The sequence below is a fragment of the Bidens hawaiensis genome, unplaced genomic scaffold (assembly GCF_021521415.1).
Source record: "Bidens hawaiensis isolate Kalapana, Puna unplaced genomic scaffold, B.hawaiensis_p1.1 tig00067868_1, whole genome shotgun sequence".
Taxonomy (NCBI): domain Eukaryota; kingdom Viridiplantae; phylum Streptophyta; class Magnoliopsida; order Asterales; family Asteraceae; genus Bidens; species Bidens hawaiensis.
Window position 1 is genome coordinate 1 of NW_027502034.1, and position 17,756 is coordinate 17,756.

Consider the following 17,756-nt stretch of genomic DNA (forward strand, 5'->3'; position numbering starts at 1 on the left):
TGCATTAATTACAATGGTCAGAATGACATTGACCACCTCCTTAAAAGAGTTGCTTCACCTAGTAGGAGAATCACACCCAGATCCCCTGCACACAGTAGACGGTTAAAAAAACCGGGTCCCACCAGAGCAGTCTCCAAGACACCTGTTGTTATGTCAAGGTACCAAGTGAGAATTGTGCTATGTGCCTACATGATTGTGGCTCATCCTGATGCGGTTTTTAGTGGTCAAGGGGAGCGTGAGGCGGCTTTAGCCGAGTCAGCAAAAAAGTTTGTTCAAGAATTTGAACTTTTGATTAGTATAATACTACATGGACGTGTTGAAGGCCGTATGTTTAGGTCACAGCTGTCAGCTTTTGATTCGGCGTGGTGCGGTTACCTGAATAGCTTTGTGGTATGGAAGGTTAAGGATGCTGAGTCGTTAGAGGAGGATCTGGTGAGGGCTGCTTGTCGGATGGAAATCTCAATGATGCAAAAATGTAAAATGACACCTGGAGGAGATAATTCTGAGCTTACACCTGATATGAAAGCAATTCAAAAACAGGTTATAAATTTACTACCAGTTTCAGTTTCTTTTGTTCTAATTAGCAATGGACAAAGTGGAGGGTCAAGTAATAGGTGAAAAAGGCTTTTTTTGGTGTGTATAGGTTGAAACAGTCAAACAGGTCAGGTTTGGGTTGAACCATAACCCAACTCAAATATTGCATAAATTATTATATCAGTAATAATAATCTCAAATTTGTTTTAGACAAAGTATTTAGGTGGTTTCATGCATAAAAATTGCTCTTTGGGTTACTTACAACCTATTTCCTTTTAAGTTTTTCTATATGACCCATTAGAGATTAAGCATTATCTAGGAGTGTGCATGGGTCGATTTGGGTTGCTTTTGGGCTCAAACTGAACCAAAAACTCGGTTTTTGGGTTTTTGAAAGCTGCTCAGTTTTGTTTTTCCTTTTGGTTTTCACGATGAGTTCGGTTTCAGGTTTGTTGATTTGGGCTTGATATTTTTGGGCAAAGAAAAAAGGGCTAAACTAATGAATTTGAGCCTGAAACTTTGGGTGTAATTTTTTTGATAATTAATTATTAATTGATTATGACACATGTGAGCCTAAAGTTTTTGGGCTACGCTGTTTATCATTCTTTTATAAAATACTTAACATTCAAAAAAAAATTATAATTCATAAATTCAATAACAAAAGTCGCTTTTTACGAGTTCGAGTTAGTTATTAAAGTCAGTTTGTCTTTTGTTCGGCTTGTTTTTTTCTGTTTGTGGTACATGAAAAAACAAATACAAATCGGAATTTTGATTTTTGAAAGAAAAGGAAAACCAGTTTTGGGTTGAGTTTGGTTATGCCGCTTATTTCGGTTACGGATTGGTTATTTCTGTTTCATGCACAACCCTAAAAGGTCTTGAATGTATTAAATAATGTAGTTTTGGTTATTTCTGTTTCATGCTCACCCCTAAAAGGTATATATTAAATAATGCAGGTTACAGAGGATCAGCGACTGATGAGGGAAAGGGTAAGGCACCTTAATGGAGATGCAGGTATAGAGCGTATGAGGAACGCTCTTGCCGATACGCGAGCACAATACTTTAAATCAGTTGAGAAGGGAAACCCCATGGGTTCACCAGTTGCACATATACTGCCATCTTCATCCTTGCTGGAAACCCCAACTGTCGACTCAGACAAAACGAACAAAAGCGAAGAACCTAACCGTGTGGTCCGTTCTCTATTCAAAGATAATGATTCCAAGCCACTGCAAAAAGCTGTCGACTCCTCTGCTGCTAGCAGTAGATCTGCAGAAAGTCAGTTAAATCGTCATTCTGGTGAGATTGTTAGCATGGAGAATGAGTTGATTGTAAATGAATTTGTTCATGGACAACATTACTCATCTGCGAATAGTTTGAATGGTATTGATGAAGATCAAAGAATGGTCAAGGTTAGTTTTGTCTTTTGCCAACATTACTCTTCTTTTGTTCCACAAAAGTCACTCAACTTTCATTAGGTATTTCTATCTTTTATAATATTTTTATAAATGTTAAAAAGTCTGTTTAATTACTTGGTTATTATTTAGTGTTTATTTTTTTAATCGTGAAGAAAAAATTATACTAAATACTAACCAAGTTTCGTAATTGTTTAATTTAAAGTCAAATTGGAAAATGTAATCACTATTTAAGTATTTAGTAACAAAGGTCATATATGTTTCATTGGAATAACTTATTTTTGAAGAAAAAACAGCATTTGTAATAAATTTATACAAGATTGGATTATTGGAATACCGAATGAAAGTAATGGCCCAGAATCAAGGGGAAAAAATGCAGTACACAACCGGAAATTGATTTTTACTAATTACAAAGACTCACGACCCGTTATATAAGACCTAATAGTCCACTCCTTATAAACTCTAATTCATTTTTAATAAATAAAATCAACCATTCTTATTAACCCTTATTTGAAAATAAATTGAAACTAAACCTAATTAACATGACAAACTAAATGACTCATATGCCCTTGACTCTTATCAACCCAAATCCCGCTCCTGCAACCTGTCTTGTAGTCCAACAGAAAGTTGAGTGACATTAGAGAAACAAACGAGAGTCTAGTGGACACTTGAGAAATTTGGTTACTATTGTGTGAAGTTACCCCTTTATTTTATTATATTCTATGGTAATGTTTGGCAATGATCACAGATACGCCAGACAATTGAAAAAGCCTTTTGGGATGGCATAACTGCTTCTATACAAGAAGATAACTATGATCGTGTAGTTGAGCTCATGAAGGAAGTGAGAGATGAACTTTGTGAGATGGCTCCTCGGAGTTGGAAGCAAGAAATTATTGAAACTATTGATGTGGTTATTCTTTCTCAGGTAAACATGCAAACCGTTAAGAGATTCCTTTATTTGTTTGCTTAGATTACTGAACATTTGTTTTCATCTTCTATGTATGTAGTTGTTGAAGTCTGACAGTTTAGACATGGAGTATCTCGGTAAAATTATGGAGTTTGCATTGGCGAGTTTACAGAAGCTTTCAGCTCCAGCAAATGAAATCAACCTCAAAGATGCTCACCAGAAAGTTTTAATAGAATTAGCTGATATATGTCGGGCCGGTAATTCTAACCGTTCACATGTTATAGCATTGGTTAAGGGCTTGCGTTTTGTCCTTGAGCAATTACAGGTATCTGTTTTCTGCTTGCAAACTTTGACTCGGATTACTTTTATATCTTACGAGTCAAACGGGTAAATTATGTGCGAATTTCAATGTTTTGTAGGGGCTCAAGCAAGAAATTAGCAATGCACGTATAAAGATAATGGAACCGTTACTGAAGGGGCCTGCAGGTCTGGAGTATTTAGCAAAAGCATTTGCAAAGCGGTTTGGTGATCCGTCTGAAGCTTCCACCCGCCTTCCATTGACCATGAGGTGGCTCTCATCTGTAGGACCCACATATGATCAAGACTGGAGTGACCACAAACGAGTTCTTTCAATCTTGCAAGATGGTTCACCATCAGAGAAGGTTGTGGTTCCATCTACTGCTCTTAGAACTGGTGGAAGCTTCTCCAATGGATTGCAAACTTCAACCTCTGTCTCTGTAACAGACGATGCAGCAGGCAAGTTATAGAACTTGCGTTTTGGTTGATGTTTAAATGATCATAACTTGTCATTTGACCCGCTAACATCCATTTTTTGGTTTCTTTTCGTTTCAGATAACAAGTACCCTGAGTGCAAGGGAGAGAAGCGGGATTTGCTAGTGAGGCTCGGTTTGGTGAAACTGGTGAATGATGTTTATGGTGTGACCCAAGAAGAGTTGCCTGAAACGTTGAAGCTTAACTTTCTGAGGCTGAGGATTGTTCAGGCTCAACTCCAGGAGATCATTGTTACTGCTACCAGGTATATTAAGTTTTAAATTTTCACATTTTCGGGCAATGTTTCGAGGTCGGTTGTTTGGAGCTCTAGTTTTAAAGCTCGGCTCGTATATTATTTATTAATTATTTTATTTATATAGTTTTATGAATATCTTTATTGTAATGCATATTATTTAATTTTGTTTATCGTAATTTTATTTATAATAATAACTATTATATAAATACATATTTATTACAATAAATAAAAGTTATACAAATAAAAGGACACTTTAGGCTTGTGAGCCGACTTGAGTTCATTTGTTAAATGAGCCTCACTAACGACACGAGCCCAAGCTCAAGCTCGTTTAAGCTTGTGTCAACTCGAGTTTTTAGCGAGCTAAGCTTGAGTAGCTCATGAACGGTTCTTTTACACCCCTGGTTATTAGGTGATACCAGCTCGAACATAATTACCTGTATCAAAAATAAAACATAATAGCATATGATATGATCTTTAAATATAATAAATAATACTTTAAAGTTGTTAGAAACTTGAATTTATCCAGATTATAGAATTGCTAGAAGTGTAGTCAAGTATTTATTTGATATAGGGTTGGAGGTGCGTATAAGATCGGGTTTTGGGTAGTGGGCATCCCAACTGGTAAGGCATTAAGATCTTAAACAATACGCAAATGATGTATAATAACTAACGGTTACTCGGCGGGTAATGGACATGGGCTGGGATTGCCAAAACCCATCCCATACCTGGCCCATTGGCCATCTCTATTTCACTTCATATTTGATGTCAGTTCTGACTGAAACTGATCGATTTAAGTTTTGTTTTTATCATGTGCAGCATTCTAGTCCTTCGTCAAACACTCATGATGGAGAAAATGATATCAAGCCCCGAGGAGATGGAGACCACGATACAAAAATGCGCCACGGAGCTTTTGAAGATACTAGACACGGTAGAGAATGCAGGTCTCGAGGAGATAGTTGAAGTTCTGAGCAAAACCGCAGACAATTTTGATAACGACCCAACAAAAATCGAGTCGAGAAGACTTGTCATGGCAAGAATGCTGAGAAAAGGTGTACAGGCCGAGGACTCGGTTTTTGTGAAGGTGTCTAGAGCAGTGTACTTGGCTACTAGAGGGGTTGTACTTGGTGGCAGGAACAGTGGTATAGTACTGGCGGAAATGGCTCTCCGCCAGCTGGGGGCTGCAGTTCTCACTGATCGGGTGGTGGAAGCTGGGAAGGTGTTGGGAGTGATGGCGAGTGTAACCGAGCGTGTTCATGGACCGTGGTATGACCGGTTGATTGCTAATGTTTGACCATTTGACTTGACTTTGGTTTGTGTTTGTACATAATCTGGTTATGACGTGTGTAGTGATTTATGCGGTAGTAAATAGGGTAAGTATGACATGTATAATTGACCACTTAATCTAAGTGAACATATTTTATGATTGATGTTGGCATGAAATTATATCGGTTTAAATATATTGGCATGTAATGTTTTTGATATCGAGTTCATGGAAACACTCAAATGGCTCGATTTGGTCGCAAGCCAATTACTTATTTAAATATAATAAGTTTTCTTTAATGAAATAAATATACATTCATTAATACATAATAAAAATAACTATATGTGTAGTTACGATAATATAACAAAATTGTTATTTGAATAGTAAGATTTGTACACTTGTTTTGGGTTTGTTATATTTGGAACAAAAGAATGTTTATTATTCTTATAATATCGTTAAATGAACTTTATAGACAGAATTACTGATACTATCTCTTAGAGCATTCCCATCCCCTCCCCTCCCCAATAATTATGTGAGGGGAATTGGTAAATTATAAGGTGGAGTTTTGAATGATTATAGGGTGGAGAGATAAATGTACTGATTTTTTGTAAATTTGGGGAACATTGTTTGCCCCTATTTATTTTTTAATATTTGTTGGATTGGTTGTGAGTAGAGGAGAGGGAAACTGTAATAATAAAAGTATTATTTAATTAAACAGGAAAAAGAAATGTAGTGTTTTGTAGTGTAATTATAGAGATGGAGATGGGAAACGCGATATGAATGCTCTTATATTAGTAATGAATTTCATTGTTTGCCATTCATCTTTATTTAAAACTTACTGTATTTGTTCTATCATTTAATAACAGACATAATAAATGCATATCTAGCGTGTATATATATATATATATATTTCCATGTATTTTATCTTAATTTGTTTGGATACATCAAGCAATCAACTGACAAAATCTCTTGTTTCTATCATGGTATCAAGAGACCATAACACTAGCCGCCTCTCTTCCTAATCTCGACTTGTACCATTCACCATTACTCACCTCCTTCTCAGTTCTCACATACTGACCATGGAAGCCAAACATCATCCCGCCGTCACCTTGACTAATATAAAAAATATCGTCCTGTAATGATTTTGTGAGGTCTTGGGTTTTGAGAGTTTGGGGTTTAAGTTCCACGACAATGATTATAAATATTCGTTGTTCAAGAAAAAAATTCAAAACGTGTATCAAAATATAAGTATAAATTGCTAAACTGTTAGATATATTCTGTAAAGAGAGACAAAAGATTAATTTTTTTATTATTATTTCATAGAACTAAAAACCGCATTATTTGTAAATCAAATGTAAGGTGACGACAATGTGACATTATATGGCGATGACTGACTGGTGAGTGGTAACCACCTCCCCACTGAACATAGATGGCATATGGTTCTATTCTATGACCACTTTTCACTTTTTCAGGTATCTCACAAAATGAAAACAGAACGTACAATTATGACCTTTATCTTTATCACATATTTCCCATGCATTGGTTGCCACTAGCTTTACTTTTAGGTGATGTAAGACAAACATTTCCGATTACTCCGAACCTTGGTGAACAGAAATGGTCGTTTTGGATGGCTGTGCCATTTGACTTGACTTTGGTTTGTGCCATTTGAATGATTTGATGTTTGACCATTTGACTTGACTTTGGTTTGTGTTTGTACATAATCTGGTTATGATTTGTGTAGTGATTTATGTGGTAGTAAATAGGGTAAGTATGACATGTATAACTGGCAACTAAATCTAAGTGAATATATTTTATGATTGATATTGGCATTAAAAGATATCGATTTAAATATATTGGTATGTAATGTTTTTTGATACCGAGTTCATGGAAACACTCAAATGGCTAGATAATGAAGGTTAAAATAAATTGATCGACCATATTAAACCAACCTGGTTGAATTGAACATGACCCGTTCAACTAACATGTTCATAGGCTCGACCCGAAACTAATCTCAAACCGTTCAAGCTAAAATGAACTTACAAGTTACAACCAACCACTTTTATTTTTATGAACTTATTAATCTAATGAATGAACAAAAGTAAGTGCTAAATACAACTTGGAACATTATATTTATATCCATCCCCTACCTATACAATCTTACAAAGCGTTACCTTTCGCATTTGTAAGCCTATATAGTTGTACCAACAGGAAATTGACCAAACCCGCATGAATTTTCTTTGGCACGCGTTTAATCAAATTGAGCATCTTTACTCACAACACTAACCGCCTCTTCGATGGCTTGAGTGAAAGTGGCAATCTTGTATGTGAAAAATCCCACTAGCATTGGAATCAACTCTAGGTGCATTAATCCATATTCAGGAACTATAATCCTGCAAAGTCAAATGAAACTAAATCAACAGTTTTGAAATTTAAAACTAAGTTTAAACGAGCTTGAGCCTAAAAGTAAACTCGTTTGATAAACAAGCCTGAGCTTCATATGCCGAGCTTGATTAGGCTTGCAAGACTATTTATTACTTGTCCAAATATAATAACTTTTATGTAGTGAAATAAATATGCATCCAACATACATGGTAAAAATAGTTATATATGTAGTTATAATAGTAAATACTATATATTATGTTAAATATGTGTAATTAGAATTATATATATGCAAATATATAAAACAATTAAATAGCTGATAAATAATAAACGAGCCAAGCTTGAGCTTGAATAACTTCTCATGATCCAAGCTCGAGCTCTGTTAAGATATACAAAGGAATCGAGCTTGACCTTAGATGAGCTTGAGCCTGGCTTGACTTCAGTCCTTGACTTGGCTCGTTTACACCCCTAAATTGAATGCATAAATATCCTAAACTAACTATAGTAAGAAAAAAAAAGTTCTATTATTATTATTATCATAAATATAACTCATAATAAAATGTCTTGAGTATCTTTAAACGCTGACAGCATAGAACCAGTGGCAGTGTCATCTTTTAAACATCCTTTTTTGGTTGGTTATATTATTGTTTCAATATTAATAGCTGAAAGTGACAAATCCAAAGGTACAAATTTCAGCATGAGGTACATGTGTGTGTTCAAATGAAAAAATAGTTTTTAATTTGAACGCTTACCCATTCCACCTGTTATAGATCATGACTAACGCAACAGGAACCAATAATCGTGGCTGCCCGATTGCTCCCCTGCAAGTAATAACTTATAAATATATGGTAATTATAACTTTCACTAAAAAAATTGTGTCAAAAGCAATAATGTTAACAATAATAAACGAGCTTACTTGATAACCCCTCGGGCCCCACCAGCCATTCCATCAATGCTATTACCAAGCATCCGCATATATATCAAAGAACCAACTAATCCAGCTCCATAACTGTATAACCATCAAAATTAAACATTTAACTTTTTATTTCTATAATTATGATTTAAGAACTAAAAACTAAAACATAACATGCATAATATTATAAAAAAAATATTATATTTACCTTGCTGCAATTTCTGGAGTGTATGAAACATAAGCTGACACTAGTCCAACACCACCTATGGCCAAAGTAAGAATTTGCATCTTGTTCTTTAACTGCAATTTGAATATCATACGTATGAAGGTTAAATTAAGAAATTTTGTTTTATAAAACATAGGTTACTTCAAAGAATATAACCTCTTTATATTGTTCCCTTGATTTAGCAGCTAGCAGTTGCGGGTCCCCCTTAGGACGCCTCGCTTCCCTGAACATCACGTCCTATATACAAGAGGATTACAATCATAAATATCTAAACTATATGTCACAAATTCAACCAATTTATATAATAATAATAGTGTTTCGTAATCATACACTGCCTCCGGTTGCAGCTTTAGTTGCTCTATTCCATTTGTCTTGTTCACGGCGTGTGGGCGCGGGTTTCCATTTTCTTGACATGGTGTTGGTACCCTAACATAATTTTAATGTTATTATTATAATACATATATTGTATGTATGTATGGTGTGTGTGTGTATTAACTTACCTGAGAAGGCTTAACTTGCTTCTCTACGACTGGAGTTGAAGTTGTTAGCTTCTTGCTTAAGTCAACTTCCATACTATAAATCATGAATATACTTTTATGTCATATTCACTAACAGAAAAAATGTCACATTTTACTGAATTAAAAATTATGACACTAGGAAAATTTCATACCTGTCTAGGCTCATGGCTCTATTTAAGCTCAGAAATCCAGATGGCTCTTCCTATACATACAAAACACCAAACATATATTAGTTCATCGACAGCCATAACATCATTCAATTAATATATCATCAGAGACCGCATCTAATTACAAACTCAATAACAAAACCATCTCAACTAACAATTCGATACAATAAATTTAGGCGTGTGAGCCGAGCCAGAGCTTGACTAGGCTCGAAGTTGGTTCGTTTTGACTTACGAGAGCTCGCGAGTCGTTTATCATGTATTATTTAACTTATATACATTTTTATTTATTTTCATATATTTAGAAAAAAAAAAACCTTAAATGAGCAAAAGCCCGACTCGAGCTCGATATGCAGTGTAAAGTCAGTATATAGAAGTCCAAAATAGTTAAAACTTGAAAAAACACTAAGACTTGAGGCTGACTTCGATAACTAAAGAAACTTAATTTGAGGCTTGGGCTCGGCTTGTTTCGATCATTTTACCGATCCGATCTCGTTTATGATTTATTAATTAATTCATACACATTTTTCATTATTTTTATACATTTAGAGAAAAATCTTAAACGAGCCTAAGCTCAGCTTGAGCTCGGATATGCAATGTGAAACTACTACATTAAAGTCCAAAAGAGTTCAAACTTAAAAATACACTAAGGCTCATTAACGCTCAACGAACCTAAAAACTCTTCCCACGTAAGACTCAAGCCCGGCCTTGATAACTAAAAAAACTTAACTTGAGACTCGGGTTCAGCTCGTTTCGATCTTTCTATCAATCAGATCTCAAGCAGCCCGCTTGTTTGCACATCACAAAGGTTCATTAACATTCATAACATCATTCAATAATTCCTAATGTATCATCATAAACTACATCTAATTACAAATTTAGTAACAAACCCATCTCAATTCAACAATTCAATACAACAACAATAATAATTACAATAACAATAATAGTAATAATAATAGGGAAAAGTTAACGTACAAATTAAATTAGCGTGCTAACTGTGAGAATCAAGTAGTGTAATTATATATACAAGTAGTGTAGTTATGTAATTGCATCGTAGTGTAATTACACTACACTATAATTACGGTATGTTGTATATATAACCACACTACCTGATTCACAATTAGCACGTTAATTTAATTTGTATTTTATCCAAATCGCAATAATAATAATAATAATGAATTGGGATTTAAAAGTTAAAACCTTAACAGGGGACACAGTCGGGTTCGGGTTGGAATCTCCAATGATACGTTTCATGTGAGGCATGAAATCGTTATTCCAAATGAGCTCGTCGGAAGTTAAAGGGTCTTCCTTTTCACCACCCCAGTACTTGCGGAGCTTGGTGGTGGTGGGTGGTCCGCCGTAGTCTCCCGGAGCAACGCCCGTGGACCATTTTTGGGGCTTTTTGTTGGGCAAGATTATCTTGGTCGGCAAAGTGGCTGAATTGGAGTCTTGTTGATTGATGGGTGTTGCTGTGCAGGTAACTGTAAGATACCTGCAACTGATAGCTGCCATTGTTGTTGTTAATTAATTGATTGAAGAGTATGTATGTGAAATTGTGTAGAGATTAGAGGGTGTTGTCGCGTCACTCTACTGTCCAGACGGTTGATTTCAATTGCAGATTTAATACATAAGAAAATATCTGAAATTGGGGATGATTATTATTATGCATGATGGAAATTGGCCGGTGGATGTTGATACTATTGGGAAAATTAGAAACAAGACATAATTTAGATGAGTGGTATCTGGTTTATTATGGTTTGGAACGGGTTTGAAATTAGTTTTAATTTTTTTATGGGTTTGAAATTTATAGTATATCCAATTACTTGATAATAATGACTTGTTTACCAGATTATATACTTGACATAACTATCTAAAATATATATAAACGAAACCTTTAAAAGTTCTATGGTTGTTTCGTATATCCTCTCAAACTACCATATTATTCTATTTATAAATGGAAGCTTCTCATGCATCTGACTCAAATTCAAGGGGTATAGGTCTCACCAAACCTAGATAACCCTTAAATGGGTTATATCATCTCATTATATTAAAAATTAATCTCATCAAATATTTGATGTGAAAATTATATAAAATAAGGGTATATAAAAATTAATGTCCATTTTTTTTTAAAAAAAGTTATTATTTATAACTACGAAACGACTTTATAGTAAAAAAAATAAGCGTGTCATGGGTCATACCAAACCCATATAGCTTTTAAACGGGTTATAAAATCTCATTTATATGTGAAACCATTTCTTCATTAAACCCTAAATATATTATTAACTTCATTACAATGAATAAAATTAAACTAAAAAAGTATATAAATATTAGAAACGAAACATGAAAACCGTCCCGTAATACGGGGAATAAAACCTAGTTTGTATATATTTATCTTATATATATATAAACGAAACATTTAAAACTCTCCGGTTACTCCCTACATTCTCTCAAGTCATCAAATAGTTTTATTTGTAAATGGAGACTTCTTTATATTTTACCCGATTTCACAGGTATGTGTCTCATCAACTCCAGATAACCCTTAAACGGGTTATAACATCTAATTAAATTAAAAACTAACCTCACCAAATATTTGATATGAAAATCCTATAAAATAGTGATATACTAAAAATTAATATCTTATTTTAAAAAAATATATTATTTATAATTAAGAAACAATTTTATAGTAAAAAAATAAGCGGGTCATGGTTCTCACCAAACCCAGATAGCTTTTATGCCGGGTTATAACATCTCATATATTTGTAAAATTCTTTCATCATCAAATCAAATCCTAAGTATGTTATTAACTTGCATACGATAAATAAAATTAAAATCCATATATATATATATATATATATATATATATATATATATATATATTATAAACGAATAATGTAAAACAAACCCGTAATACAAGAGATAAAAGCTAGTTTTAATTATATACGGGTCGATGTGTGTATGAGTGTTTGATTACACCAAAAGCCATCAACAACTAGCCTATTATGTCCGAAATCTGACACAATTTAGTTTGTTGAGACATTCTTTGGTAATAATTACTATATATATAAAGAACTATATATGGTGCCCGCAAGTGGTCTATTGGGCCACTTGGCGGCACCGTATTGGTTGGTGTTTTATCGTGGTTTAAGATAGAGATGAGAGATAATTGACATGTTAAAAGACCAAAATGCCCTCACATGTTACTCATGTGCATTAACTTAACGGAGGAATTGGATGACAACTAGCTTAAATGACGAAAATCAAATAAACATAGCATGTAAAGGACGTCGCCTGAAAGTAAACATTTTAAATGACCTGATTCTTAGATGAGGTATGTTTAAAAGGCAAAATTTGTATTTCTATCATAAGTAGAAAGATGCTTCTCATAACATAATGCTAAGAAGCATTGCTTGTATGCGTTAAGCTTTGAGAAATTGTCACCTTGTATGGAAATGATACACGAGTTGGTCATGAATGTTCAACAAGAATGCTTTTGGCATGCATATTTTGGCATGAATGTTCAACAATAGTTACGTACTTACATTACAAGAAGATGAATTTTAAGCTACTCCGTTAAGCCAATAATATTTTTACTATCTTAATTTGCAATTCATGAAAACAATTAATAAGAAGAGACTCGAAAATGTTATCTTTTATGTTAACTTCCGTTTGAAAATCAACTTCATTCAGAGCCCACCAGATGATCCACCACACAGAGAGAATAATACTATGAATTAATTTCCGTTTCTCACTAGTTACTGAAAGCATGTCGAGCCATATCAAGATACCCAAAACATAAAAGTCTTGTATCAAAGGCAAATCAAGCCACTTACATATGGCGTTCCATACTCTAGTCGCTACCCCACATGCGACCATCTATACCCTTATTCACAGGGCCGGTTCAGGGCTAGGGCGAGCTGGACTTCTGTCCGGGGCACTAAATTTCGATCGCCGGATTTTATAATTTACTTGTCGACGATCTTTTGATCCCCTATTAAACCAACAACCACTCTCTCAAGTCATAACTTGCAAAATAAAAGGTGAAGCCAAGAGAGAAAATAGCTCATTAGAATGTGTTTTCAAGATGGTGGAAAGTAAGTTGCAGAAAAAGATGAAAGAGGGAAGGAGAAGTGGAAAGTTGCTAATGGATTCTAGACTCTAACCTCTAAAATTTTATCTTATATTTAATTTTTTTAATTAAATACTTTTTACGACTTACAAGGCTCAGTTTTATACTTTTTACTTTTATTTGTTTAATTTTATTTTTTTCAAAAGAATTTCATATAGATTAAAGTAGGTATATATTTTCTACTGTTATGGTTTTAATTGATTTATTATTATAAGATTAAAAATTATAAATACATTTAGTTTTATTGTTTATGTTGTTTCAGTTATAAGTTATTAAACAATTGCTTATATGATTTATTTTTTTATGTATGCATATATATACATTACTATTTTATTAAGAAAAGTCATCAACTTTTAACAAAAATATAACTCAAATAACATATTTTTCACGTAAAATGTTTCTAAAAAAATATACATTAAACAACTAGCTCTAATCAAACTGATATATGTTAGCTAGCAAGGATTGAAAATGAGATAATTTATAATGGTTTCAAGATATAAGACAGGGCCGACAACCGGTGGTCGGTAATTTTCAAGAGTCATTTTTTTTTTCTTTTTACAAATTTGGTGTTGACCTTAATCATCTTATATGTTGAGCCCAAAACCTTTTTTATCTATATCGTTAATCATCATTTAAAATTTTAACTTACATACTTCGTTTTGGTTTAGGGCCTACGGGCCTTTTTATTTCGGCTCGGACGAGGTATTTAGATCCTCGGGGCCGGCCCTGCTTATTCACTAAGCGGATGTGAGTGTTGGCTCTTAAAAACTAACTGTAAACGAAAAAAGATTTGCAGTAACTAGTTGGTTGGTCGTCAGTGACAATGATTTTATAATCTAACTAGTGTTCAACCCGACGCGTTGCGCCGGACATGTTGAATATGTTCATGTACCCGATGTATTACAACGGTGCACTAATATGCTTTCGATTGGTACCATAATTAAACCAAAAAACTAAATTTGTAGAAATAAAACATTAGCATGTAAAAAATTAAAATACTTAAAAACAACATTTATTCGGTTATGTTTGTTACGGTACGGAATAAACATCGGTGAAACACAAGCGTTAAAATGCATAAAATAAGTTTTTCAAATTAACATATACAAAATATGTATTTAAAACGAAGTTTATTTGGTCGGTAAAACCCCGACCGTTGGTGAAACTGAGCGTTGCGGCGGTGAGTCAACGCAAATTCGATTGGTTTCGGTTACATTTTCTCCAGTTCATCGATCGAGAAATTCCTTCTCGAGAAAGTGGCCTTTCCTCTTGATAGAAATCGACTAAGTATCAAGATGAAAAAAGTAATAACCGCTTTGGTTATTGTATCTGACGAACACAACTTTTACGCTGCGGGGATCGAGTTGTCATCAAATTCACTTGTGACATATGCATCACATCCCGATACTCTATGGAAAAACAAACTTGGTTTTCGCCCATGCCATATCTCATATGGGTTTTGCTTACCTTCTTAGTTGGAGCCAGATTGACAATGCGGGGGCGGTCATAAGGGCGAAACTCCAAAAGGAGTGAGGCAAGTTAGTTCTACACATCATCGATCAAACCATGTTTAGCAAGGTTTGATTTCTCCTCTCGCTCACGCCATTATGTTGGGGTTAGTCGGGTGGAGTGAGCTTAATGGTATCCTAAGCTGAGATACTCTCCACCCCGATCTGATCGAAGTATCTTAATGGTTTTCCCAAGTTGGTTTTCCATTTCGTTTTGAAACTCTTTGAACTTTTCAAAAGTTTTATGCTTATGTTTCATGAGATACACATAAGCGTATCGACTATAATCGTCGATGAAAGAAACGAAGTATCTTTCAAGGTTTCTAGACATGGTTCTGAAAGGTCCAAACACATCAGTATGTATGAGTCCTAACAGATCTTTTGCACGTTCACTTTAGTGAAGGAGTCCTTGGCGAGTTTGTCATCTAAGCAAGATTCACAGTCGTCAAAAGAGTATGGTCCCGTGGATTTAAGAATCCCTTCGGATTGGAGTCTTTTAACTCGTGCTTTGCTTATGTGACCAAGTCGGCAATGCCATAGAATAGTATCATTGATGTTAGATCTTATACGTTTTGAAATATTATATACGCTATTATCATTTTGAACATTAATCTCATAAATACCATTTTGAGGTTTAGCCTCAAAATAAAAGATATCATTCAAGTAAGCATAAATAGCAATGAAATTAAGAACATACTTAAAACCTTGTTCAAAACCAAATAAACTGAAATGATGTTTCTGATCAAACTAGGTGCATACAAACAATTATTCAAAGTAACGACAAGATGAACAGGTAAAATGAAATACTCCAATTGCCAGAACTTGCAATAACTGGTACTCTTTTCTCATCACCAATGATGAGTTCCATATTGCCTTGCTTCAGTTTATTCCATTTTTCAGGCTCCTTCAAGACATTAACGATGTGGTAACCACATTCGGTATCAAATACCTCTAGAAGAGCCTTCTCCATTGTCCCTCTTCATCCTAATCTCAACAAGATAGTCGGGACAGTTACGCTTCCAGTGTCCCTTTTGGTTGCATCGGTAACACTGACGCTCCTCAGGGGGCGGCGGTGGTATCTTTGGAACCCTTTTGTTAGCATTGGTGGGCGTTCGGGAGCAATGGTAACTTTCTTTTTGCCTTTGCCTTTTGACGCCAGCAGATCGGATCATCAAAACGTGATTAGTTTTAGTGGAAATGATCATTTTAGCCGTCTTGAGCATATGTTGTGAAGCTCCTGCACTGTCTTCACTCAGGCATTCATGTTGAAAAACATTACGAACTGGTCGTAAGAGATGGAGAGAGAGTTCAAGATGAAGTCCGCTGCCATTTCATCTGGCAGAGGATAATCAAGTTTCTTAAGTTGATCGATGTGCCCTTCATCTTAACGACATGCGCACTGACGCGACTTTAGGGTTTAGGCTTCTTAACACCAGCAGATCGGATCATCAAAAGGTGATTAGTTTTAGTGGGAATGTTCATCTTAGCCGTCTTGAGCATGTTGTGAAGCTTCTACACTGTCTTCACTCAAGCATTCATGTTGAAAAACATTACGAACTGGTCGTAAGAGATGGGGAACGTTGCCATTTCATTTGGCAGAGGATAATCAAGTTTCTTGAATTAATCAATGTGCCCTTTCATCTTAACGACATGCGCACTGACGGAAGACCCCTCTTCCATTCTGCATCTAATGAGTTGTTTCATGTTATCAAAACGTTCTTGTTTATGAAACATGCCTTGAGTTGCTCAAGCATCTCATAGGCACAAAAGTCTTCCAAGACTTTAACAAGCTCGAATGTCATAATGGCCACCATAGTGTAGTAGCCTTAGCCAAGTCATCCCTATGCCTCTCAAGAACTTTTCGAACAACGACTGTATTGTTTTCAGGCTTGGTTGGAACAGGTCCATCAAGAACATACAGTCGTTGCTTGATGTATGTTCTCGATGGACCTGTTCCAACCAAGCCTGAAAACAATACAGTCACTGCTCGAAAAGTTCTTGAGAAGCATAGGAATGACTTGGCTGAGGTCTTCTACATTATGCTAGCCACCATGACATCCGAGCTTGCTAAAGAATTGAAAGACTTTGGTACGTATGAGATGCTTGAGCAACTCAAGGACATGTTGCAGAGACAAGCTCGTCAAGAATGTTTCAACACCATGAAACAACTCATTAGCTACAGGATAAAAGAGGGGACTTCCAACAGTGCACATGTCGTTAAAATGAAAGGGCACATCGATCAGCTTAAGAAACGGATTATTCATTGCCAAATGGGATGGCAGCGAACTTCATCTTAAACTCTCTCTCCAGCTCTTAGAACCAGTTTGTAATGAATTTCAACATGAATACCTAGATTAGGGGTGTGCATATTTAGCGCCGAACCGAAAAACCCGATAACCCGGACCGTAATAACATGAAAATCTCTACATAAGCCAATCTCTCTCTCTCTTATCTTAACATATAAAATTGGCCATGACGTATCCGAGATTCGAGTCTATCTATCTTCTTCTTCTTCCCTGACATCCCTCTTCTTCATATGTTCCACCATCAAGCTCATCCTCAAACCATGCTAAGATAAACACTGAACACCCAAAGAACCGAAGACCCAAACCCGAAATAGACCCATACCCGAAATACCCATATAGCTCCAGGCTTCTTTCCTAAAATTCGTGTTGATCTCGGTCTCGGGTCGGGTCGGGTTTTACACAGGACGGTACGGTCTTGCATGCTTGAAAAGCCCTAGCCTAAATGAAGACAGCGCAGCTGAGATAAACATTCTCTTTAAAATAC

At 35.2% G+C, this 17,756-nt stretch overlaps 2 protein-coding genes across 2 annotated transcripts; one reads left to right on the plus strand and one right to left on the minus strand.

The window, feature by feature from the left end:
- Nucleotides 1-7: 7 nt before the first annotated feature.
- On the plus strand, nucleotides 8-5,293 carry LOC143605083 (uncharacterized). The gene is made up of 6 exons (XM_077081332.1): nucleotides 8-540; nucleotides 1,485-1,937; nucleotides 2,689-2,865; nucleotides 2,948-3,172; nucleotides 3,267-3,883; nucleotides 4,691-5,293. The coding sequence occupies exons 1-5, from the start codon at nucleotides 151-153 to the stop codon at nucleotides 3,612-3,614; spliced, it is 1,593 nt and encodes a 530-aa protein (XP_076937447.1). The 5' UTR covers nucleotides 8-150; the 3' UTR covers nucleotides 3,615-3,883; nucleotides 4,691-5,293.
- A 1,920-nt stretch (nucleotides 5,294-7,213) lies between these two features.
- On the minus strand, nucleotides 7,214-10,848 carry LOC143605084 (protein CONSERVED ONLY IN THE GREEN LINEAGE 160, chloroplastic-like). Its single transcript, XM_077081333.1, has 9 exons — nucleotides 10,536-10,848; nucleotides 9,324-9,373; nucleotides 9,154-9,226; nucleotides 8,984-9,079; nucleotides 8,810-8,890; nucleotides 8,636-8,727; nucleotides 8,431-8,523; nucleotides 8,267-8,335; nucleotides 7,214-7,525 (listed from the first exon to the last, which is right to left on the minus strand). Exons 1-9 carry the CDS (start codon nucleotides 10,845-10,847, stop codon nucleotides 7,384-7,386), a joined length of 1,008 nt encoding a protein of 335 aa, XP_076937448.1. The 5' UTR covers nucleotide 10,848; the 3' UTR covers nucleotides 7,214-7,383.
- Between the last annotated feature and the right edge of the window lie 6,908 nt (nucleotides 10,849-17,756).

Excerpts from the sequence above, each read along its gene's own strand:
- LOC143605084 (XM_077081333.1), bottom strand. The coding sequence starts at position 10,847 with ATGGCAGCTATCAGTTGCAGGTATCTTACAGTTACCTGCACAGCAACA. Across the intron at positions 8,891-8,983 it reads AAGCTGCAACCGGAGGCAGT|GACGTGATGTTCAGGGAAGC; the intron begins GTATGATTACGA and ends TCTTGTATATAG. Across the intron at positions 8,524-8,635 it reads ACTCCAGAAATTGCAGCAAG|TTATGGAGCTGGATTAGTTG; the intron begins GTAAATATAATA and ends ATGGTTATACAG.
- LOC143605083 (XM_077081332.1), top strand. The coding sequence starts at position 151 with ATGTCAAGGTACCAAGTGAGAATTGTGCTATGTGCCTACATGATTGTG. Across the intron at positions 1,938-2,688 it reads AAGATCAAAGAATGGTCAAG|ATACGCCAGACAATTGAAAA; the intron begins GTTAGTTTTGTC and ends CAATGATCACAG. Across the intron at positions 2,866-2,947 it reads ATGTGGTTATTCTTTCTCAG|TTGTTGAAGTCTGACAGTTT; the intron begins GTAAACATGCAA and ends CTATGTATGTAG.